The sequence below is a fragment of the Castor canadensis genome, chromosome 5 (genome assembly GCF_047511655.1).
Source record: "Castor canadensis chromosome 5, mCasCan1.hap1v2, whole genome shotgun sequence".
In the NCBI taxonomy this organism is placed as follows: Eukaryota; Metazoa; Chordata; class Mammalia; order Rodentia; family Castoridae; genus Castor; species Castor canadensis.
The window spans coordinates 180,349,333-180,368,903 of record NC_133390.1 but is presented as its reverse complement, the minus strand read 5'-3'; the positions used below and the strand labels follow the sequence as shown (position 1 = coordinate 180,368,903).

At 47.1% G+C, this 19,571-nt stretch overlaps 1 protein-coding gene across 1 annotated transcript in view; it reads right to left on the bottom strand.

Moving 5' to 3' along the window:
• Nucleotides 1–19,571, bottom strand: part of Cdh4 (cadherin 4) — a 513,311-nt gene that overhangs the window by 48,246 nt on the left and 445,494 nt on the right. The window contains exon 7 of the mRNA XM_074075054.1: nt 1,277–1,449. Coding sequence (XP_073931155.1) covers nt 1,277–1,449 — 173 coding nt within the window. The remainder of the gene's footprint in view (nt 1–1,276; nt 1,450–19,571) is intronic.

Here is a 19,571-nt window from a genome sequence, read left to right as displayed (position 1 = left end):
GTGCACCACCCTTACAATTTAGATATGTCTAAAAGTGGCTCTGCCCTTCCCAGGAGTGGGGACAGGGGAAATTTTACAGTGAGCCCTCTTTGTCAAAGTCGAGGAGGGGACATGAGGCATCAGAGGCCCCATAGCTCTCAAACTTGCCAGGATCCCTGGCTGTGGGGACTCTTGGGGACCAAGGCTGGCACTTTCTTGCCAGTCTTGTTCCCCAAAGCAACCTCATGAGCCTGTGTTTTCAGTTCTCAAGGTCTCTGCAGATTGGGAGGACAAGGCTGAGGAGCCTTCCAAAGTGGCTTGCTCAGAGAGGGGACAGTTGAGGCCATCAAGAAAGAGTGCACTGCCAAGAAGTTGCCACAGCTTCTGCAAATGAGCCCCCAGTGAGCAGCGTCTTGCTTGCTCCAAGTTCAGCTCGGCTCTTCTCGTCCCAGGAGCCAAGTGTCTCATGGAGTAAATTTTGTCTGTGATGTTGCTGGCCTCTGTGGTCACTGGGCAAGCAGGAGTCCAGACAGAGGTCTGTGGCGCTCTGTCCTGTTGCCACTGACAGGGGCTGTCAGCCAGGGGCTGGACACGAATATTCTGGGACCCCGAGGGTGTGCTCAAATGGGGACAAATGACCAAGTGCCTAGAGATGGCACTCTTGGTGGACCCCAGTGGTGGAAGCCCGCTCACCTCCTTAGCCCACACCCCAGCGGCTCTTTCTGGGTCTCGCTCTGGGTAGTGTGGTCAGCACCATCCACACACTGGTGGGAGAAGGCTGGTGTCACACAGCCTCATGGGGCCTTGAGAGGGCCTGAGGGGTGGATGCCACAGATCTCCATTGGGTAAGTGACCTGTTAGTCCATCCTTGATCACCCAGTTCAGCACAGTGTTGCCAAATCCAGGGCAGCTGTGTCATGAGGACTCACGGCCACTCAGCGGGCACCCAGCGCATGCTGCAGAGCAAGTGGGTCCCTGAGGTGCTTAAACTACCCTGAGACCTGGTGCTGACCCCCAAGAACCCCACAACCTTTTTTCTGCCTCCCTTCTACCCCTCACCACTGCACGCACCACAGAGACTGACCTGGGACCCTCACAGGGTGTCAGCTGGGGACCTGCTCACGTGGCCAGGGTGAGTGCCCTGCCATGCCTTTCTCCCTCTTGCCCACGCAGGAGCCGTCACCCAGGGCCAGCACCTGGCTCCTCACTGTGCAGCACTGGGCATGCCCCACCCAGGCCCCACACCCCATGTGGACCACAGCACTTGCCACCTCTAGTGGCCCACAGCCTGCCTCACCTCACGGTCCAGGCCGGCTGCTACAGTGACAATGTCCCCCGTCTCGCTGTTGATGGTGAACATATTCTGGGATGGGCTCTGTGGCGTTTGGGTGACGATCCGGTACCGCACCATCCCGTTGGCCGTGGTGCTGTCATCTGCGTCATTGGCTGTGACGGTCATCACGTAAGTGCCTGGAACAGAGAGGGAGCAGCTCGGATGAGAGGACCTGACCAAGGCCTCTCTACATGCCCAGTCCATCCCAAAGCTGTGGGTGTGGCTGGGCGCCCCTGCTGCATCCGTCCCCACAGTGGGTGTGGGACACTCTCATTCGTCCAAGGGGCTCCAAAGCAAGCCTGCTGATGGAAAGATTTCTCCTGGGCTCACGGCCCCTTTGAGGTCCCTACTCTCACATTCTCTTTGTTCCTCAGGGGTATGGGAGAGGATAGGGTGCAAGCCTCCAGAGCCCGGACTGCAGGCCAGGCTTCAGATCCCAGCCCTGCCTTGGCCTGAGGCACTGGTGAAGAATCCAGGGATCCCACACAGAGTCCATCCTTGTGGGGTATAAACCGAGGGACTCAGAGGCCCACAATAAAGAAACGGGGCTTAGAGCAGGGCAGGGTACACAGATGGTGTTTAATAAACTCTATTCAATGAAAACAAACCTAGACGGGCCCTTAGAGGAAGGCTGAGCACATAGGGATGTCGGTGATGGAGTGAAGTGGGGCTGCTTGCAGGATGCGTGGCCATCTGCAATTCTGAGCCACCACACTCACCATCTGCCCAGTGCCTCAGTTTCCCCTCCCACACATTAGGGTTAAGGTCTGTACACGTCCTCCCTCCTGCAGCATTTGGAGACCCACATGGGGAGGGATGGCACCTGCACATCCAAGCCCGGTCATGGTGCTTGGTCCAGGGAAGAACACATCGCCCAGTTAGACCCAGTGACGAAGGAGGAGGTGTTTCTGGGAAACAGACGCACTGTCCCTTTCACTGGATTTGGCAGAGTCAGCATGTGAGACCAGGAGTCATGGCACTTTGTGGCCATCTGTTTGATCAGGGCCATTTTGGAGAAAACAGATCTGAGCAGCGCTCTGGTGACCTGGCCCCAGGCATCCTCTGGATCAAGCCATACCTGGAACTGTTCTTCATGGACTTTTTGTAAACTTGAGCCAACACATTTCCCTCTTAACTTTATACCATTCATTTCCACCGCCGCTCCCATTTGCAACCCAGAGTTCTGACTGCCATGAGCTCCCTGCCCCATGCTGCCGCTAGAGTCTTGGGCTAGGGGCCTGGTCCTGATCTGATTGGAACAACTTGTTGGACAGTGCCAATCTGGGGACAGGGCAGCAGCAGGACTGGACAGGAGGTCCCCTCATGCACAGAGCTCCCTGCCTGTCAGATAGGGTTTCTGTTTATGTGGGGGCCCCAGAAAGCCCCCGGGGAATTCACTCCCATTTGGAAGCTTCTCTCTTTGCCACCTGGCCAACTCGTCTTCATCCTCGGGTCTTAGCCTCAACACTGGTTCCTGGACCCCCGACTGAGTCTCCCCCTGCCCTCGAAGAGTTGTGTGTTTGACGCCTGTTCTGTGAGATTATGGGCCCGAGAGGTGGGGCCTGGTCCGTATTGTCCCTTACTCTGTCTCTGTGGCCTGGCCCTCAGATGCATTGAAAAATATTTTCTAGAAGGCCACAGGAGCGGGCGGTTTCTCTCTTGGGCAGGAGGGGACTGCGAGGAGCCCAAGGCCACTTCAGACTCCCAGGACCCCAGAGTGGGAGGGGCAGGTGAGCATCTCCTCTTCACTTGGCCCCATCCCGCTCAGCCATGCTCGGGCAGGAGGCCCTTGGGGTTTGACCAGAGCCTCCTGGTTCTACCGAGTGAAAAGCTTGTCGAGAGATTTTATCTCAGGAAGACAGGAGGGAGAGGAACACAGGAAAGGTGGAAGGGTCACAGGAAATGGTGTCCACATTCTCATCAGTGGGCAGCAATGTGGTTGGGACAAGACATTCCAGTCCAAAGGAAGAGAAGCCACAGCCAGAGCAGAGGGTGGACAGCAGACAGGACAGAGTAGAGGTGGCCAGCACCAGGTGCTGACAGTCACCAGGCCACAGCCCCTCCCACCCATTTGTTCACTCCACAAACATGTAATTTTGTTGAGGCATAATTCACATGCATGAAGTTTGCCCTTTTAAAGAATAATTCTGAGGTCTTAGCACTCTCATGAAGTCATGCAACTATCACCACTATCAATTCCAGACCATTTTTCTCCTTCACCCCAAGGAAACTTGTTAGCAGTTACTTCCTGTTTCTTCCTCCTTCAGCTCACTTTCTGTCTATGGATTTAAGGTCATATAATACATGGCTTTTTATGTCTGGCTTCTTTCATGGAGTCCAATGCTTTTGAGGTGCAAAGCTTTTTCTGGCTGAATACTATTCCATTGTGTGAGGATATTCACTCCACACTTGTTACCTGCGATTATTATACATGCCGGGCACCATATGCTGGTTGTGGACAGAGCATTGAGCACAGTTAGAAAAACACTGTCCCCACCCCTTACTGCCTGCAGGAGACAAAGCAGACAGGTTAAGAAATGCATAAATGCAGATGGTGACAAGTGCTCTGCAGAGAGGAGAGAAGAATGCACAGACAGGCATGCAGAATCTGGGGTGAGGAGGTGGGCCACAGAGGATGCAGAGAATACTTCTCTGAGAGATGGATTGGGAGGTCGGAGGGGAGGAGACCCTGAGCAGAGGGGCAAAGCCCTGGGGTATGTGAGGAACAGAGAAGGGAAAGGAGTGTGTAGTGGTGTTGGGGACGGGCTGGACCTGTGGTGAGGAGTCTGCACTTAATTCTAAGGTCACAGGAGGCCAGCATTGTAAGTTCAGCAGGGAGTGATGGGGTCAAGTCAATGTTTCTAAGACACGTATAGAAAGTAGACTGTAGCCAGTCAGGCGTATCGGGGGCTAGACTGGGTGGAGCAAAGAGGTTCGTTCATTCACTGGGATTTATAGAAGGTTGGTTGTAATCAGATCAAGATGTAACTGGGGACCACCCACTAGAACAATTGTGCATTCATTCAACACACCTCTATCAAGTATTTTCTAGAAAAAACAAGAGAGAACTTGTGCATTTTGAGGCCCTAAGAAAAACCTCTTCAAACAGACCTGCCCTACTTCATGCAAAGAGTTGTGTGTAAACCCAATTTTTAAAATAAATTTAATTATCAATATAATTTCCCAAGAGGAACTAGGTATTTAAGAGAAATTCAGGGAGATCTGTTTTTTTTAATTAATTAATTTTTTTTTTTAGCAAAGGTAGATTATGTTGGTTTTAACCAGTCTTCCTTTTGAGGAAAACTAGAGAAGTTGGATGAAAGGTAAATAAAATCACCTTCTTAAGGCCAAGATTGCTGCTAAGGGGCAGGGACTTGTGGGACTCGTAGAAAAGGAGGGCCTGGGACCCAGGGTCCCCTTCTCTCAAGGCATTTGTTGATTACAAAATTGGCTGTAGCAGGATGAAGAGCTACAGGACTTTTGACAGACTCACAGGAATGGGAGTAAAAAACTGGATGTTAGACTTCTCAGAAGGAGGAGGCCTGGCAACCCCTCTAGTCTTTGGGTTAGATCTTGAAGTACAGCACCTTGAAAGAGAGGTGACCTGGAAATAAATAGTCCTGTTAGGAAGAAGCATAGCTGAAGTTTGGGGAGGTGAGGTGGAAGTGATCTAAGATTGTTAGCTCCTGACCAGGAGCAAATCAGTCCTCCATGGAGAAAGGCAGCAGCCACAGCCTCGATATCGCTATGAATTTTCACACACAATGCACAGCATTTAGTAACTAAGCATACAAGAAGACAAAACCTGACTGAAAACAAAGAGAAAAAACAGACACTAAACGGTTCCAGAGGAGATTCAGATAATGGAGAAATCAGAGGCAAACTTAAAAACAAAAACAGTTTTTTATGTTCAGGGAATGGAAAAAAAAAGAGAAAACTTTGCCAAAGAATTGGAAATTCTTTTAAAAAATGGAATGGATAACATGCATTTAAAAAACAAATTAGAACTTAACAGTAGGTTGAATACTACTGAAGAGAGAGTTAATGAATTGGAAGACTTACAAAAAAGAAAATATTCAGATCAAAGCAACCCAAAAAAGTGCACAAGAAACATATGAGCCTGTCACAGGTTTATCGAATGTGTAATTGGAGCCCAGAAGGACTGAAGAGAAAGAGAGAGGGGCAGGAGCCATGTTTGAAGTGACAATAGCTGAAAATTTTACAAAACCAATCAAAGAACCTGCCACAAATGTAAGAAGTAATATAAACCCTAAGCAGGATAAATCAAAGAAAATCACAGCTTGTTATGTCATAGTAAATGGCTAAAAGCCAAAGCACAAGACAAAAAATTTAAAAGCAACTAGAGCTTTTTTTAAAAGGCATAAACCTTTACTGAAGCAATAATCAGACTTAACGCTGCCTCTCAACAGAAGCCAGAAAACAACAGAATGAAAGAGCGAGGAGAGAAGTAATGGACAATCTGGAATTCTCTATTCAGTAAAAAAGGAAAACTTTCTAAAATGAAAATGAAGCTGAGCCATATTTAGACAATCGAAGAAAGATAACCTGTCACCCAGAGGCCGCACCAAAGGAAGCACTAAGGGTGCTTCCCTGGCAGAAGCAAAATGCTGTCCCCCCACCCCACCAGACGTTTTATATAAAGGACAAATGACAGCACATCGGAAGACAGGAATTTTATAAGACAAAAGCAATCTTGCCTTCTTGGGGTTTTAAAGCTGCCTACAAAACAAACAAACAAATAAACATATAAATGTACAAATCAAACCCTTGCAGAATTTCATTAGAAAGTGAATCCTGTGCCGGAGAGAGGCGCTGTGACTTTCAAAGTGCTCCATCACTGAGTGGGGGAAGTCACGGCCACTGTTATCAACTGTCCATTGCTAAAAGAGGGGCAGAGCCAGAAGTCAGCAGGGTTGGAGGTGACAGTAGGTGTTCTGGTTAGGGAGAGGCCACTCCAGCTCTCACTGCTCTTCCTACCTTACTACCCTAGGAGCTCCTAACATCTCACTCGTGAACGTCCTCCACGAAGCCCTCGAGGGCTGGCGAGCCTGGCATAGACAGTGCTGTGCAGCAGACAGCGAGGTGATAGGGCTGATGAGGGATGCAGAGGAGGTGGAGAGGAAGGAAAAGAAAATGACTCCTGGGGGAGGTAGGACCAAGCTCATTTGTCAGACTCCTTTCAAGGTGACATGGGACTGGTTAGGCTTTATAAGAAGCATCAACTCTTCTGGTTGAATGAGGACCTAGAATCTTCTAAGTGCTGACCAGCTTCTTTATCCCTCCCCTATCTCTCACCACCACCACTGGGCTCTTCCCATGTGCCCAACCAGCCCGGTGACTTTCAAGCACTGATGTCACATCTGAGAGCAATGCCACAGCAACCCATTGCACATGTGGCAAAACTTGGATGGCATCACGCAGTGGACAGGTGGGAGGATGAGGTTGGGTCCAGGCCGAGCTGGAGTTCTGTTCCGCTTGGCACACTCCTTCCTGCTCCCGGTGGCTCAAGCTCCTTGCCACTCAGGATGGAATGAGGGGACGACACTGAAAATTGACCCGGCACTGAGTGCTCCCGCGTGTATCAAGGCCACACGTGAAAGCCTCCCTGCCAACCAAGCTGCCTGCTCCAAGCATTCCCTTGGGTGACTTCTTCCCACTGTTGATGACGGCAAAGCTCCCTCAGGGCCCTGGAGACCTAGTGGAAGGTGGGCCTGGAAGGGGCCACATGGGATGTGATGGGCAGGAGGTCAGAGGCCACTGGTCAGCCCTTTGGGACCCTCAGCTGGACTCGCTTTGCTCCTTTGACAGTTAGGGAAACTGAGAAGAAGCATGGCAGTGAGTTCTGCCAGACTTAGTGCTAAAAGCCAGTGTCCTAAATTTTCAGCTCAGGGCTGGCAGATGATTTCTGTAAAGGGCCAGAGTGTGAGGATCTTTGGCTCTGCAGGTCACAACTGCTTGCCACGACAGGGATGGTATTGAACAGCCAGGTGGTTCACTGGCAAAGGGGCCCGACCGTGTTGCAATAAAACTTTATTTACAAGAGCAGGTGTGGGCCAAACTGACCCATGGTTTGCTGACCTTTGCTGTATGCTTTTGGGGTTTGGATTTCAGGGGTAGCCCCATTAGAACAAATAAGTAAGCCAACAAACATCCACAAAAAGTAAAACGAGCACAAAAAATACAGGGGTGATCAACATAGGGTCGCCAACTTCTCATTCTCCTAAGAGAAGACATTAAAGTGTACATCTGAGGATTCCAAGATGGTGGCTAGAGGTAGGAAGCAGAAAGCGAGCCTCCTATAGTGAAATCTTGGAGAGACGCTGGAGACACACTTTGCAGGCATAATCACCGAGAAAAGGCATAACTTTGACCCCTCCACACCTCCAGCCGGCGCAGAGAATCTCCACTTCACGTTAAACGGAGAACCGAGGAGGCCCCCGGGGCCGCCAGTGGCCGGCGCCCATACGGCTCGGGAAGACGCGGACCAGCTTACTGTCGATTAGTACACTAACACTCCCTGTTTATACCTTTGAAACTCTCTTGTCTGATACCTTGTTCTGCTTTCTCCCTCTTGTCTGTATATTTGTTTTCCCCTTTTCTTTAACTTCTTGCTTTCCATCTCAGCTCACTCTTCCATTCTCAATATTACCATTGTTATTATTACAAGCTAGAAAATACTTAATTACACACAGTACAGGGACAGTAACAACACCAAGGACAATGACGGGAAGACAGAAAAAACAGGGAAACCAGTTTCCCCACAGCAAAAAATTAGTACAGGAACCAGAGGGGAATGAAGAGAACAGAAACTCAGATCCAGACTCCAACAAAATGAAGATAAACTATGCCAAAGGACCCAATGAAGCCCACAAGAATAATTTAAAAGAAGACATACTACAAGTACTCAATGAGAATTTTATAGAGATGATACTGGATAGGGTCAACCAAAATGTACAGGAGACACTCAAGAAATTCCAAGACAATAAAAATAGAGAATTTGCAAAAGCAAAAGAAGAAATAAAGGAAACCATAGAAGCACTGTATAAACACCAAAGTGAAAGAGAGAACACAATGAATAAATGGATAAATGAACTCAGGACAAAAATAGACAACAATAAAGAAGAAAACTGCCAGGATATGGAAAACCTCAGAAAAAAGAACGAAACAGAACTGCAAAACAAAATGGAAGGCCAATCCAGCAGAATAGAACAAACAGAAGACAGAATCTCAGAACTTGAAGATGAAATGGTAATTAAAGGAAAAACCGAAGAACTATTAATTAAACAACTCAAGACCTGTGAAAAGAAAATGCAAGAACTCACTGACTCCATCAAAAGACCAAACTTGAGAATCATGGGCATCGAAGAAGAAGAAGAGGTGCAAGCGAAGGGAATGCGTAATATATTCAACAAAATAATAACGGAAAATTTCCCAAATCTAGAGAAAGATATACCCATACAGATGCAAGAGGCCTCCAGGACACCAAACAGACCAGATCAAAATAGAATTACTCCACGACATATCATCATTAAAACAACAAGTTCAGAAACTAAGGAAAGAATATTGAAGGCTGTAAGAGAGAAAAAACAAGTAACATACAAAGGTAAACCCATCAAAATCACAGCAGACTTCTCAACAGAAACATTAAAAGCAAGAAGAGCGTGGGGTGAGATCTTCCGGGCACTGAATGAAAATAACTTCAACCCCAGGATACTCTACCCAGCAAAGCTATCATTCAAAATAGATGGAGCAATAAAAGTCTTCCATGATAAGCAGAAACTAAAACAATATGTGACCACAAAGCCACCATTACAAAAGATTCTGCAAGGGATCCTGCACACAGAAAGTGACACCCAACTTAACCATGAAAAGACAGGCAGCACCAAACCACAGGATAAGAAAAAGCAAGACAGTAGAGAGTAACCTCAACTTAGGTACACACAATCAAACCTTCAAACAACTAAGATAACTAAATGGCAGGAATCACCACATACCTATCAGTACTAACGCTTAATGTTAATGGACTTAATTCACCCATCAAAAGACACCGTTTGACAAAATGGATTAAAAAAGAAGATCCAACAATTTGTTGCTTACAGGAGACTCATCTCACCTACAGAAATAAGCATATGCTTAGGATGAAAGGCTGGAAGAAGATTTACCAAGCCAATGGCCCCCGAAAACAAGCAGGAGTAGCAATACTTATCTCTGACAAAGTAGACTTCAAACCTACATTGATCAAACGACATAAAGAAGGACATTCCATACTAATAAAAGGGGAAATAGACCAAAAGGAAATAATAATCATCAATCTGTACGCACCCAATGTCAACGCACCCAATTTCATCAAACATACCCTGAAAGACCTAAAAGCATATATAAACGTCAACACAGTGGTTGTGGGAGACTTTAACACTCCATTATCATCAATAGATAGGTCATCCAAACAAAAAATCAATAAAGAAATCCAAGATCTAAAATATACAATAGATCAAATGGACCTAGTTGATGTCTACAGAACATTTCATCCAACTTCTACACAATATACATTCTTCTCAGCAGCCCATGGAACCTTCTCCAAAATAGATCATATCCTAGGGCACAAAGCAAGTCTCAGCAAATATAAGAAAATAGAAATAATACCGTGCATACTATCTGATCACAATGCACTAAAACTAGAACTCAACAACAAAAGTAAAGACAAAAAACATGCAAACAGCTGGAAACTAAATAACTCATTACTTAATGAAGAATAGATCATCGATGCAATAAAAGAGGAAATTAAAAAGTTCCTGGAAGTCAATGAAAATGAAAACACAACCTACTGGAACCTATGGGACACAGCTAAGGCAGTCTTGAGAGGAAAGTTTATAGCCATGAGTGCATATATTAAAAAGATTGAAAGATCTCAAATCAATGACCTAATGATACATCTCAAACTCCTAGAAAAACAAGAACAAGCAAATCCCAAAACAAATAGAAGGAGAGAAATAATAAAAATAAGAGCTGAAATCAACGAAATAGAAACCAAAAAAACCATACAAAGAATTAATGAAACAAAAAGTTGGTTCTTTGAAAAAATAAACAAGATTGATAGACCCCTGGCAAACCTGACTAAAATGAGGAGAGAAAAAACCCAAATTAGTAGAATTAGGAATGCAAAAGGGGAGATAACAACAAACACCATGGAAGTCCAGGAAATCATCAGAGACTACTTTGAGAACCTATATTCAAATAAATTTGATAATCTAAAAGAAATGGACAGATTTCTAGATACATATGATTATCCAAAACTGAACCAAGAGGAAATTAATCACCTGAATAGACCTATAACACAAAATGAAATTGAAGCAGCAATCAAGAGTCTCCCCAAAAAGAAAAGTCCAGGACCTGATGGATTCTCTGCTGAATTCTATCAGACCTTTAAAGAAGAACTGATACCAACCCTCCTTAAACTCTTCCATGAAATAGAAAAGGAAGGAAAACTGCCAAACACATTTTATGAAGCCAGTATTGCACTTATCCCAAAACCAGGCAAAGACACCTCCAAAAAGGAGAACTATAGGCCAATCTCCTTAATGAGCATTGATGCAAAAATCCTCAACAAAATAATGGCAAACCGAATTCAGCAACACATCAAAAAGATTATTCACCATGACCAAGTAGGCTTCATCCCAGGGATGCAGGGGTGGTTCAACATACGAAAATCAATAAACGTAATAAACCACATTAACAGAAGCAAAGACAAAAACCACTTGATCATCTCAATAGATGCAGAAAAAGCCTTTGATAAGATCCAACACCATTTCATGATAAAAGCTCTAAGAAAACTAGGAATAGAAGGAAAGTACCTCAACATTATAAAAGCTATATATGACAAACCTACAGCCAGCATTATACTTAACAGAGAAAAACTGAAACCATTCCCTCTAAAATCAGGAACCAGACAAGGATGCCCACTATCTCCACTCCTATTCAACATAGTACTGGAATTCCTAGCCAGAGCAATTAGGCAAGAAGAAGGAATAAAAGGAATACAAATAGGTAAAGAAACTGTCAAAATATCCCTATTTGCAGACGACATGATCCTATCCCTTAAAGACCCAAAAAACTCTACTCAGAAGCTTCTAGACATCATCAATAGCTACAGCAAGGTAGCAGGATATAAAATCAACATAGAAAAATCATTAACATTTCTATACACTAACAATGAGCAAACGGAAAAAGAATGTATGAAAACAATTCCATTTACAATAGCCTCAAACAAAATCAAATACCTAGGTGTAAACCTAACAAAAGATGTGAACGACCTCTACAAGGAAAACTATACACTTCTGAAGAAAGAGATTGAGGAAGACTATAGAAAGTGGAGAGATCTCCCATGCTCATGGATTGGTAGAATCAACATAGTAAAAATGTCGATACTCCCCAAAGTAATCTACATGTTTAATGTAATTCCCATCAAAATTCCAATGACATTCATTAAAGAGATTGAAAAATCTACTGTGAAATTTATATGGAAACACAAGAGGCCACGAATAGCCAAGGCAATACTCAGTCAAAAGAACAATGCAGGAGGTATCACGATACCTGACTTCAAACTATATTACAAAGCACTAACAATAAAAATAGCATGGTACTGGCACAAAAACAGACATGAAGACCAGTGGAACAGAATAGAGGATCCAGATATGAAGCCACACAACTATGAGCAACTTATCTTTGACAAAGGAGCTAAAAATATACGATGGAGAAATAGCAGCCTCTTCAACAAAAACTGCTGGGAAAACTGGTTAGCAGTCTGCAAAAAACTGAAACTAGATCCATGTATATCACCCTATACCAAGATTAACTCAAAATGGATCAAGGATCTTAATATCAGACCCCAAACTCATAAGTTGATACAAGAAAGAGTAGGAAATACTCTGGAGTTAGTAGGTATAGGTAAGAACTTTCTCAATGAAACCCCAGCAGCACAGCAACTAAGAGATAGCATAGATAAATGGGACCTCATAAAACTAAAAAGCTTCTGTTCATCAAAAGAAATGGTCTCTAAACTGAAGAGAACACCCACAGAGTGGGAGAAAATATTTGCCAACTACACATCAGACAAAGGACTGATAACCAGAATATATAGGGAACTCAAAAAACTAAATTCTCCCAAAACTAACGAACCAATAAAGAAATGGGCATGTGAACTAAACAGAACTTTCTCAAAAGAAGAAATTCAAATGGCCAGAAAACATGAAAAAATGCTCACCATCTCTAGCAATAAAGGAAATGCAAATTAAAACCACACTAAGATTCCACCTCACCCCTGTTAGAATAGCCATCATCAGCAACACCACCAACAACAGGTGTTGGCGAGGATGCGGGGAAAAAGGAACCCTCTTACACTGCTGGTGGGAATGTAAACTAGTACAATCACTCTGGAAAAAAATTTGGAGGCTACTTAAAAAGCTGGACATCGATCTACCATTTGATCCAGCAATACCACTCTTGGGGATATACCCAAAAGACTGTTACTCCAGAGGCACCTGCACATCCATGTTTATTGCGGCACTATTCACAATAGCCAAGTTATGGAAACAGCCAAGATGCCCCAGCACTGACGAATGGATTAAGAAAATGTGGTATCCATACACAATGGAATTTTATGCAGCCATGAAGAAGAACGAAATGTTATCATTCGCTGGTAAATGGATGGAATTGGAGAACATCATTCTGAGTGAGGTTAGCCTGGCTCAAAAAACCAAAAATCGTATGTTCTCCCTCATATGTGGACATTAAATCAAGGGCAAACACAACAAGGGGATTGGACTATGAGCACATGATAAAGCGAGAGCACACAAGGGAGGGGTGAGGATAGGTAAGACACCTAAAAAACTAGCTAGCATTTGTTGCCCTTAACGCAGAGAAACTAAAGCAGATACCTTAAAGCAACTGAGGCCAATAGGAAAAGGGGACCAGGAACTAGAGAAAAGGTTAGATCAAAAAGAATTAACCTAGAAGGTAACACATACGCACAGGAAATCAATGTGAGTCAATGCCCTGTATAGCTATCCTTATCTCAACCAGCAAAAACTCTTGTTCCTTCCTATTATTGCTTATACTCTCTCTACAACAAAGTTAGAAATAAGGGCAAAATAGTTTCTGCTGGGTATTGAGGGGGGGGAGAGGGAGGGGGCGGAGTGGGTGGTAAGGGAGGGGGTGGGGGCAGGGGGGAGAAATGAACCAAGCCCTGTATGCACATATGAATAATAAAAGAAAAATGCAAAAAAAAATAAAGTGTACATCTAGCTCAACTAGATGAAAGGATCAAGGAATACTTAAACATGAAAATCATAGGGAAGACATAATCTCAAGATAAAGACATTGTTTTGTGAGAACACTTGCCACCAAGATCTTTGCTTCTTCATCCTCAACCCACGAGTTGTGGAGCAGCAGAGGCCCAGGGCTGGACAGAGCCTTTATGGGGTGGCTCTCCTGGGCTGAACATGGGAATGAGGGGACACTACTCTGTCCTCTGCTTGTTGCTGTATTGGTCCCATTAGGGTAGGTCCCTGAAGGCAGGCATGGCCTTCTGACCCCTCAGAAGTCCTGCTCATTGGTGATTGAAAAATGTTGTGTCACACCCAGTGCTTCCCCACCCCCAGCATCCCTGAGTCTCTGTCCCTCAAACACAAATGGACCCAGGATGGCTGTCCTGGGAGGGGCTCCTGGAGCAGTGGACCCCACCCTGTGAGATGAGCCGTGGCCCTGCCTGGGACTCCACAGTTTTCCAGCAGGGAAATGTCACGTTTGGCTTGAGGGGCTGGTCCTCCATCCCAGGTCAATCCTTACTAATCAAGCACTAATCCGATATCGATCGTGTCCAAAGTCTGCTGGCTTCTGGTTAAAAACAATTGCATCCCTCAAATTTGATGCAAGTGACATGTCCCCATGTTTGTGCTTCCTGCAGCATGGTGGTACAGAGTCTTATCCTCAGTTGGAAGTGCCACATGCTCCAGGTGGCATGGTCGGGGGGGTGGGGGTCTGGGCCTTGGAGGTGCTCTCATTCAGTCACCCTCCCCCATGGACGAGGTCCGCTCGTTCACTCGCTCACTGGGGCCCACTGAGTTTTATCATGTTAGGCCCTCATCGGCCAGGACAGTTGGCCTCTCGGTCTCCCTAGGGCACAGGAGGAAGAGGAGAAGGGGGTATGGTCTCTGCTTTCATTAGATCCAGCTTCCTCCAAACCAGGAGACGTATGGGAGCGTACTACAGAGCCAGGGTGTACAGCGTTAAAATCCCAGGCTCCCTGTCAAACCTGTGCTGTCCAAGAGCACCTGTTCTGGAAGCAGCATATGCACTAGGGTACCTGAGGTCCAGTATCTGTCTGTCTGTCTCCTCCTGGCTTCTCGCTGCTCTGAAAGCATGCGGTGAATCCGCCCAAGTTGCTGCCCTGGCCCTTCTGCAACGGTCTCTGCTTGGGGCTCGGGGTCCCACCCACTGGTAACAAGAACAGCTTGGAAGTTTCTGGCTGATCGCAAAGACAGGCTGACTCAAAACAGCCACCTTTTTTTTTTTTTTTTTTTGCTAACCCCGCCTTTTAAAACCAAATGCTACACTCTTGATAATTCTGTTCTGATTGCAAAAATGAAGCACGTTCCCAGTAGCTAGTGTCTGTTCACTGAAGACGCCAAGGTAGGAAGCAGAGAGGTGCACCTGTGTGCCCTGCCCACACACCTGTCTGAGCACAGGCCTGCAGCCACCCGGCCCAAGGGTTAATCCCACTCTTGACCCCAGACTGGCTCTGTGCCCCTCCTCCTTTGTATTGGCTTTATCACTGATCAAAGAAGTGAAGGGAAGGGATGAGCGCATGCCAAATAAGCAAAAACTACTTTAAAATAATGATGGTACCCAAAGGTGAAGGTGTGCAAGGAGCAGGCAGTCCCTACAGCCCTGTGGAGCAGGCAGTCTTCACCTCTGGGAAGTGGTTTGGCTGGACAGCCAAAAGCCTTTAAGCTGTATGTACTTGGCTGGGCTCTGTAGGTAACACCTGTAATTCCAGGTACTCAGGAGGCAGAGACTCTCATCTAAATAAATAAATCAAGCATGGTGGCTCATGTCCATAATCCTAGCTACACAGGAGTCACAGATAGGAGGATTGAGGTTGGAGGCTGGCTCTGGGCGAAGACTTGAGACCGTACCTAAAAAATACCTAAAGCAAAAAAGGCTGGGCGCCTGGCTCAAGGGCAGAGCACCTGCCCGTCAAGCACAGGAGCTGGTTAAACCAATTGGTGCAGTCCAGGGATGGAATAGAAGAAAGCATTTGATGTGAAGAATATTTTGTGACATTTGAAATTTCCATGGTTTACAGTGAAACGGAGAATAATTAGGTTTCCAAACTGTCACATATGACCTGTCTTTAAAGTAAAATGCTTTAATGCAGAGAAAAGGTCAGAAAGATAAAGGACAGCACAATCAACCATGACCTCGGAGTGGTGGGATGCTGCTTGTGTTTGGTTTTTCTTTTTGTGAGTTTCTATGTCTTCCAAGTTTCCTTCCAAGAGTGGGTGTCACTTGGGCATCAGAAAATAAAAGGCAACAGAGAGGGAGAGAGTGAGAGAGAGAGAGAGAGAGAGAGAGAGAGAGAGAGAGAGAGAGAAAGGAAAATGAAGTTAACCAGGAAAAAGGAAGATGGGCTTTTTTTTTTTTTAAAGTCTAAATCACAATTTTGATTTCTCTCTGAAAATGAGAAATTGTGAACCCCTGGCCATCTGTGGTCAGCCCTTAGGATCAGGTGATATACTCCAGGCTCAAGCACTCGAAGTCAAAAGGAGGAATCAGTTCCAAGGGTTGCCATGGGAACAACCTGCAATGGAAGGGGAGTTTTCCTGCCCAGGGATGGAGCAAGAGCTCAGCAATTTTGTGCAGGGAGAAGGGCGGGGTGGGGGTGGTGAGGAGGAAGGGTCCCTTTATAGAGCCTGGACAGCTGTGCTCAGTGGGGCAGCCTCTGTCCTGACTTCTAAACCCACTGCTCCTGTACCACCTATCCAGTGGCTACATGGGGATGTCTGCTCTCTCCTGGACAGCACCCCTCTCTGACGTTACTTGTGTCCCCTGAGTGTCAGTTTACAAGGGGTGGCTGCTCTGTCTGAAATCTCTGTTCTCAGCCTTGCTCTTGTCTGTCACTTTTGCCTTATATCTGGCTGTCCCACACCCTGCAGTGACATCCCTGCCTCCTCTACTTCCTGCAGTGACATTCCTTCCTCCTCTACTTCCTGCGGCCCAGGATTCAGGTCAATGAACGTCACCTGAGTTCTAGGGGGTGGGCCATGGCTGATGACCAGGACCTTTCTCTCATGCACAGTTGACCAGGTCTGTGGTCTCCTCTGCTTGTTCAGTCAGCTCATGCAGAGTATCTGCAGGCGTCGGAGAAAGACTGACAGCAGCTGGTTGAGACTGGCTGGCAAAGAGACTTCTCTTGCTGCGGGAGCTGTAACATTTAGGACTCTGAACACTGTACTGTTGCCCTACCTGTCAGGGGCTTTGGACCTGAACCTCAAGGCCTGCACCCCTTGCTGGCACTGTAGCTATCAAGTGTCTGGGGTTGACTGCTGCAAATACCCACAGGGTGTGTAATAAGTGGAAAAGTTTCTCACCTACCCACAATTTATCTGACTTCAGCTAGTTTATAACAGGCTGAGAGTGAAAAGAAGTCACCTGGCACTGAGCCCTGGACGCTCCACTGTGCCAGGGGCCTGAGAGGGAACAGTGAGGGGAACTGGCAGGTAAGAATGGAGAGCAGCCTCTATGAAGCCCCAGAGGAGACAAGGAGTCAAGGGTCAAAGGCCCGAGGTTGGCTAAGGATCCCAGGCAGTCCACTGAGGCTGCTCTGGCAGGGGGTTCAAGAGAACAGGGACCACAGTAGAGGTAGTGGGTGCTGATGCTGCTCCCGGGGTCAGCCCAGCCCAGAGGGGGAGGGGAGGGCAGCGGCCGAAGAGGGCACAACCCCCAGAGGCTTCATCTTTGGGAGAAAGCCATTTCCTGTTAGGGGAGGGAGAGAAGCTGGCCCTGCTTGGGACAGGGAGAGGGCCCGAGCCTCAAGTGGCTTTGGACAGCAGCCTGAAGGCCTTGCCAGAGCAGGGTGGGCAGAGGTGAGGGTCTGATGTGAGCCTGGGCTGACTTGGCCATAGCCACTGCCCTGCTGCCTCCCAGTCATCTGTGAATTAGTTCCTCTGAGATGGCGCTCAGGGCTGTGCTGGCTTTTTGACATGGCCACCCCAACCCAGCCTAGGGACCCTGTGGCCTGGCTCACAGAAGACAGTCAGGGGCTGGAGAGAAGGCTGGAGAATGGTGGGCAAGGGTGGTGGGGATAGTTAAAAGAGGGCTGCTGGGCCAGTGTCCTGGTGCTGCCCGTGGATCTCCTGTCCATCAGGTGATGGGGTCAATGTCAGGGCTAGTCAGGAGAAGGAGAAGTCACAGTCTATGAGGGATCATCGGGGAAGCAGCCAGGGAGATCAAGAAGGAAGGTGGTGGCCACCCTGAGGACACAGTAGAGCCTTCATAGAAACCTCCATCAGACAGCCTGAGAGTGGTCAGCGAAGACTGACTGGGGTCTGGAAGGAGCCAGCCGAGGGACCAGGACACTGGCTAGATGATGGCTAAGGGGACAGGGGACAGATTTCCTCATGGAAGGGACTGGATAGGCATCACCTCATACCCAGGACTTTTCTCACATTTAAGAAATCCAGATCTGTTCCCACTGTCAGGGCTGAGTCTATTTCCGAAATAGGTTCAGGTCACACTTTCTACCAGGCTTGGAAGGCAGGGTTTGGCTTATAAACACACTGCTCTAGAAGCATCCAGAAGCCCTGGAAGCAATGGCCTGACTGCATCAGTCTCTCAAGCATGGTGGCCCTTGAGGGGCCCATAGGGGTCCATTGTTACTGGAGAGCTGGCTTTGGGGTTTTGAGTGGACATGCCACGGAGGTGGGGCCCCCTCATCTGCAGTGACTTCCTCTAGCACAGAACAGGTTGCTTGCTCTCTGCGGTTTCCTGTGATTGAGCCCACACTGGCAGGCTCCAGGTTTTGGTGATCCAGTGTGCGCGTTTTTTGGTGGCCTGTTTCCTCAAGACCCTTCACAGCACAGTGTTTGCTTGCCTTCCCAGCGGAGCGTGTTGAGCTCTGCATAGCCTCTGAGTTGCAGAATGTTCCACGGACTGTATTTGTTGCTCCTGGCAGGAAGCGGGTGAATTTATTGCTGTGCAGGACCCTTGGTTCTGACAGATACACGGCGTTCTTATGTGCTTAGAGGCTGCGTCCTGAGTTGTACCCATGCCAGAGACCCGGGGATGCCCACGGATACGACACATTTTCTCCAGGCACCTGTCTCCTCTCTGGCTGGACCCAGGCTGCAATTCACATTCATTTGCATTTATTTGTAGACACAGTGCTGAGTGCAACACACAGACCCATGAAGGTCTGTGAAGAGCCTCCCATGAAGAGAGGCTCTGTGGGCCTCACATGGCTGGGGTGCCAGAGACACTTGGGGATAGGAAAGGCTGGGGGCAGGAGAAGGCCCCACAGCCAGCTAGGGCCCTTAGATCCTCACTGATACCCAATTCTGTCTGTTCTAGCCCAGGAAGGGGCAGTGGTCAGTGAGCAACACGGAGAGGACTCTATGTCCTGGCACTGGCCCTGTGTCTTGCTCTGTCTTTATTTGGAGTTTCCTCATTCGGCGTGGAGTTTCGTCATTGTGGTTAGTGGTGCTTTGTCTAATGGCTGCAAAGCCACAAGGGAGAAGCCCAGCATTAATGGTCCACAACCATCATCCCCTGGGCCCAGATGTCCTTCCTCATCATCCAGCATATCACCTACACCTTGGGAAATGCTTGAAAAGCGCCTGACAACACTGGGATGGATGCCTGACAACTTGGCCTTGGATGCCATCTGGAAGATTCCAGAACACGTGGAAACACAGAGCCTAGAACTTTCCTGAGAGGGGCTAGAGGCCAGGTATGGTCACATCTGTAATCCCAGTTACTTAAGAGTCAGAGAGTAGAATAGTGATTTGAGGCCAGTTCAGGCAAAAAGTTAGCAAGACCCCATCTCAATCTATAAGCCATGTGTGGTGGCATATGCCTGTGATCCTAGCTACATGAGATGCCGTAGGTAGGAGGACTGCAGTCTGAGGCCAGCCCAGACAAAAAACATGAGAGCTTACCTGAAAAATAACTAAAGTAAACAAGG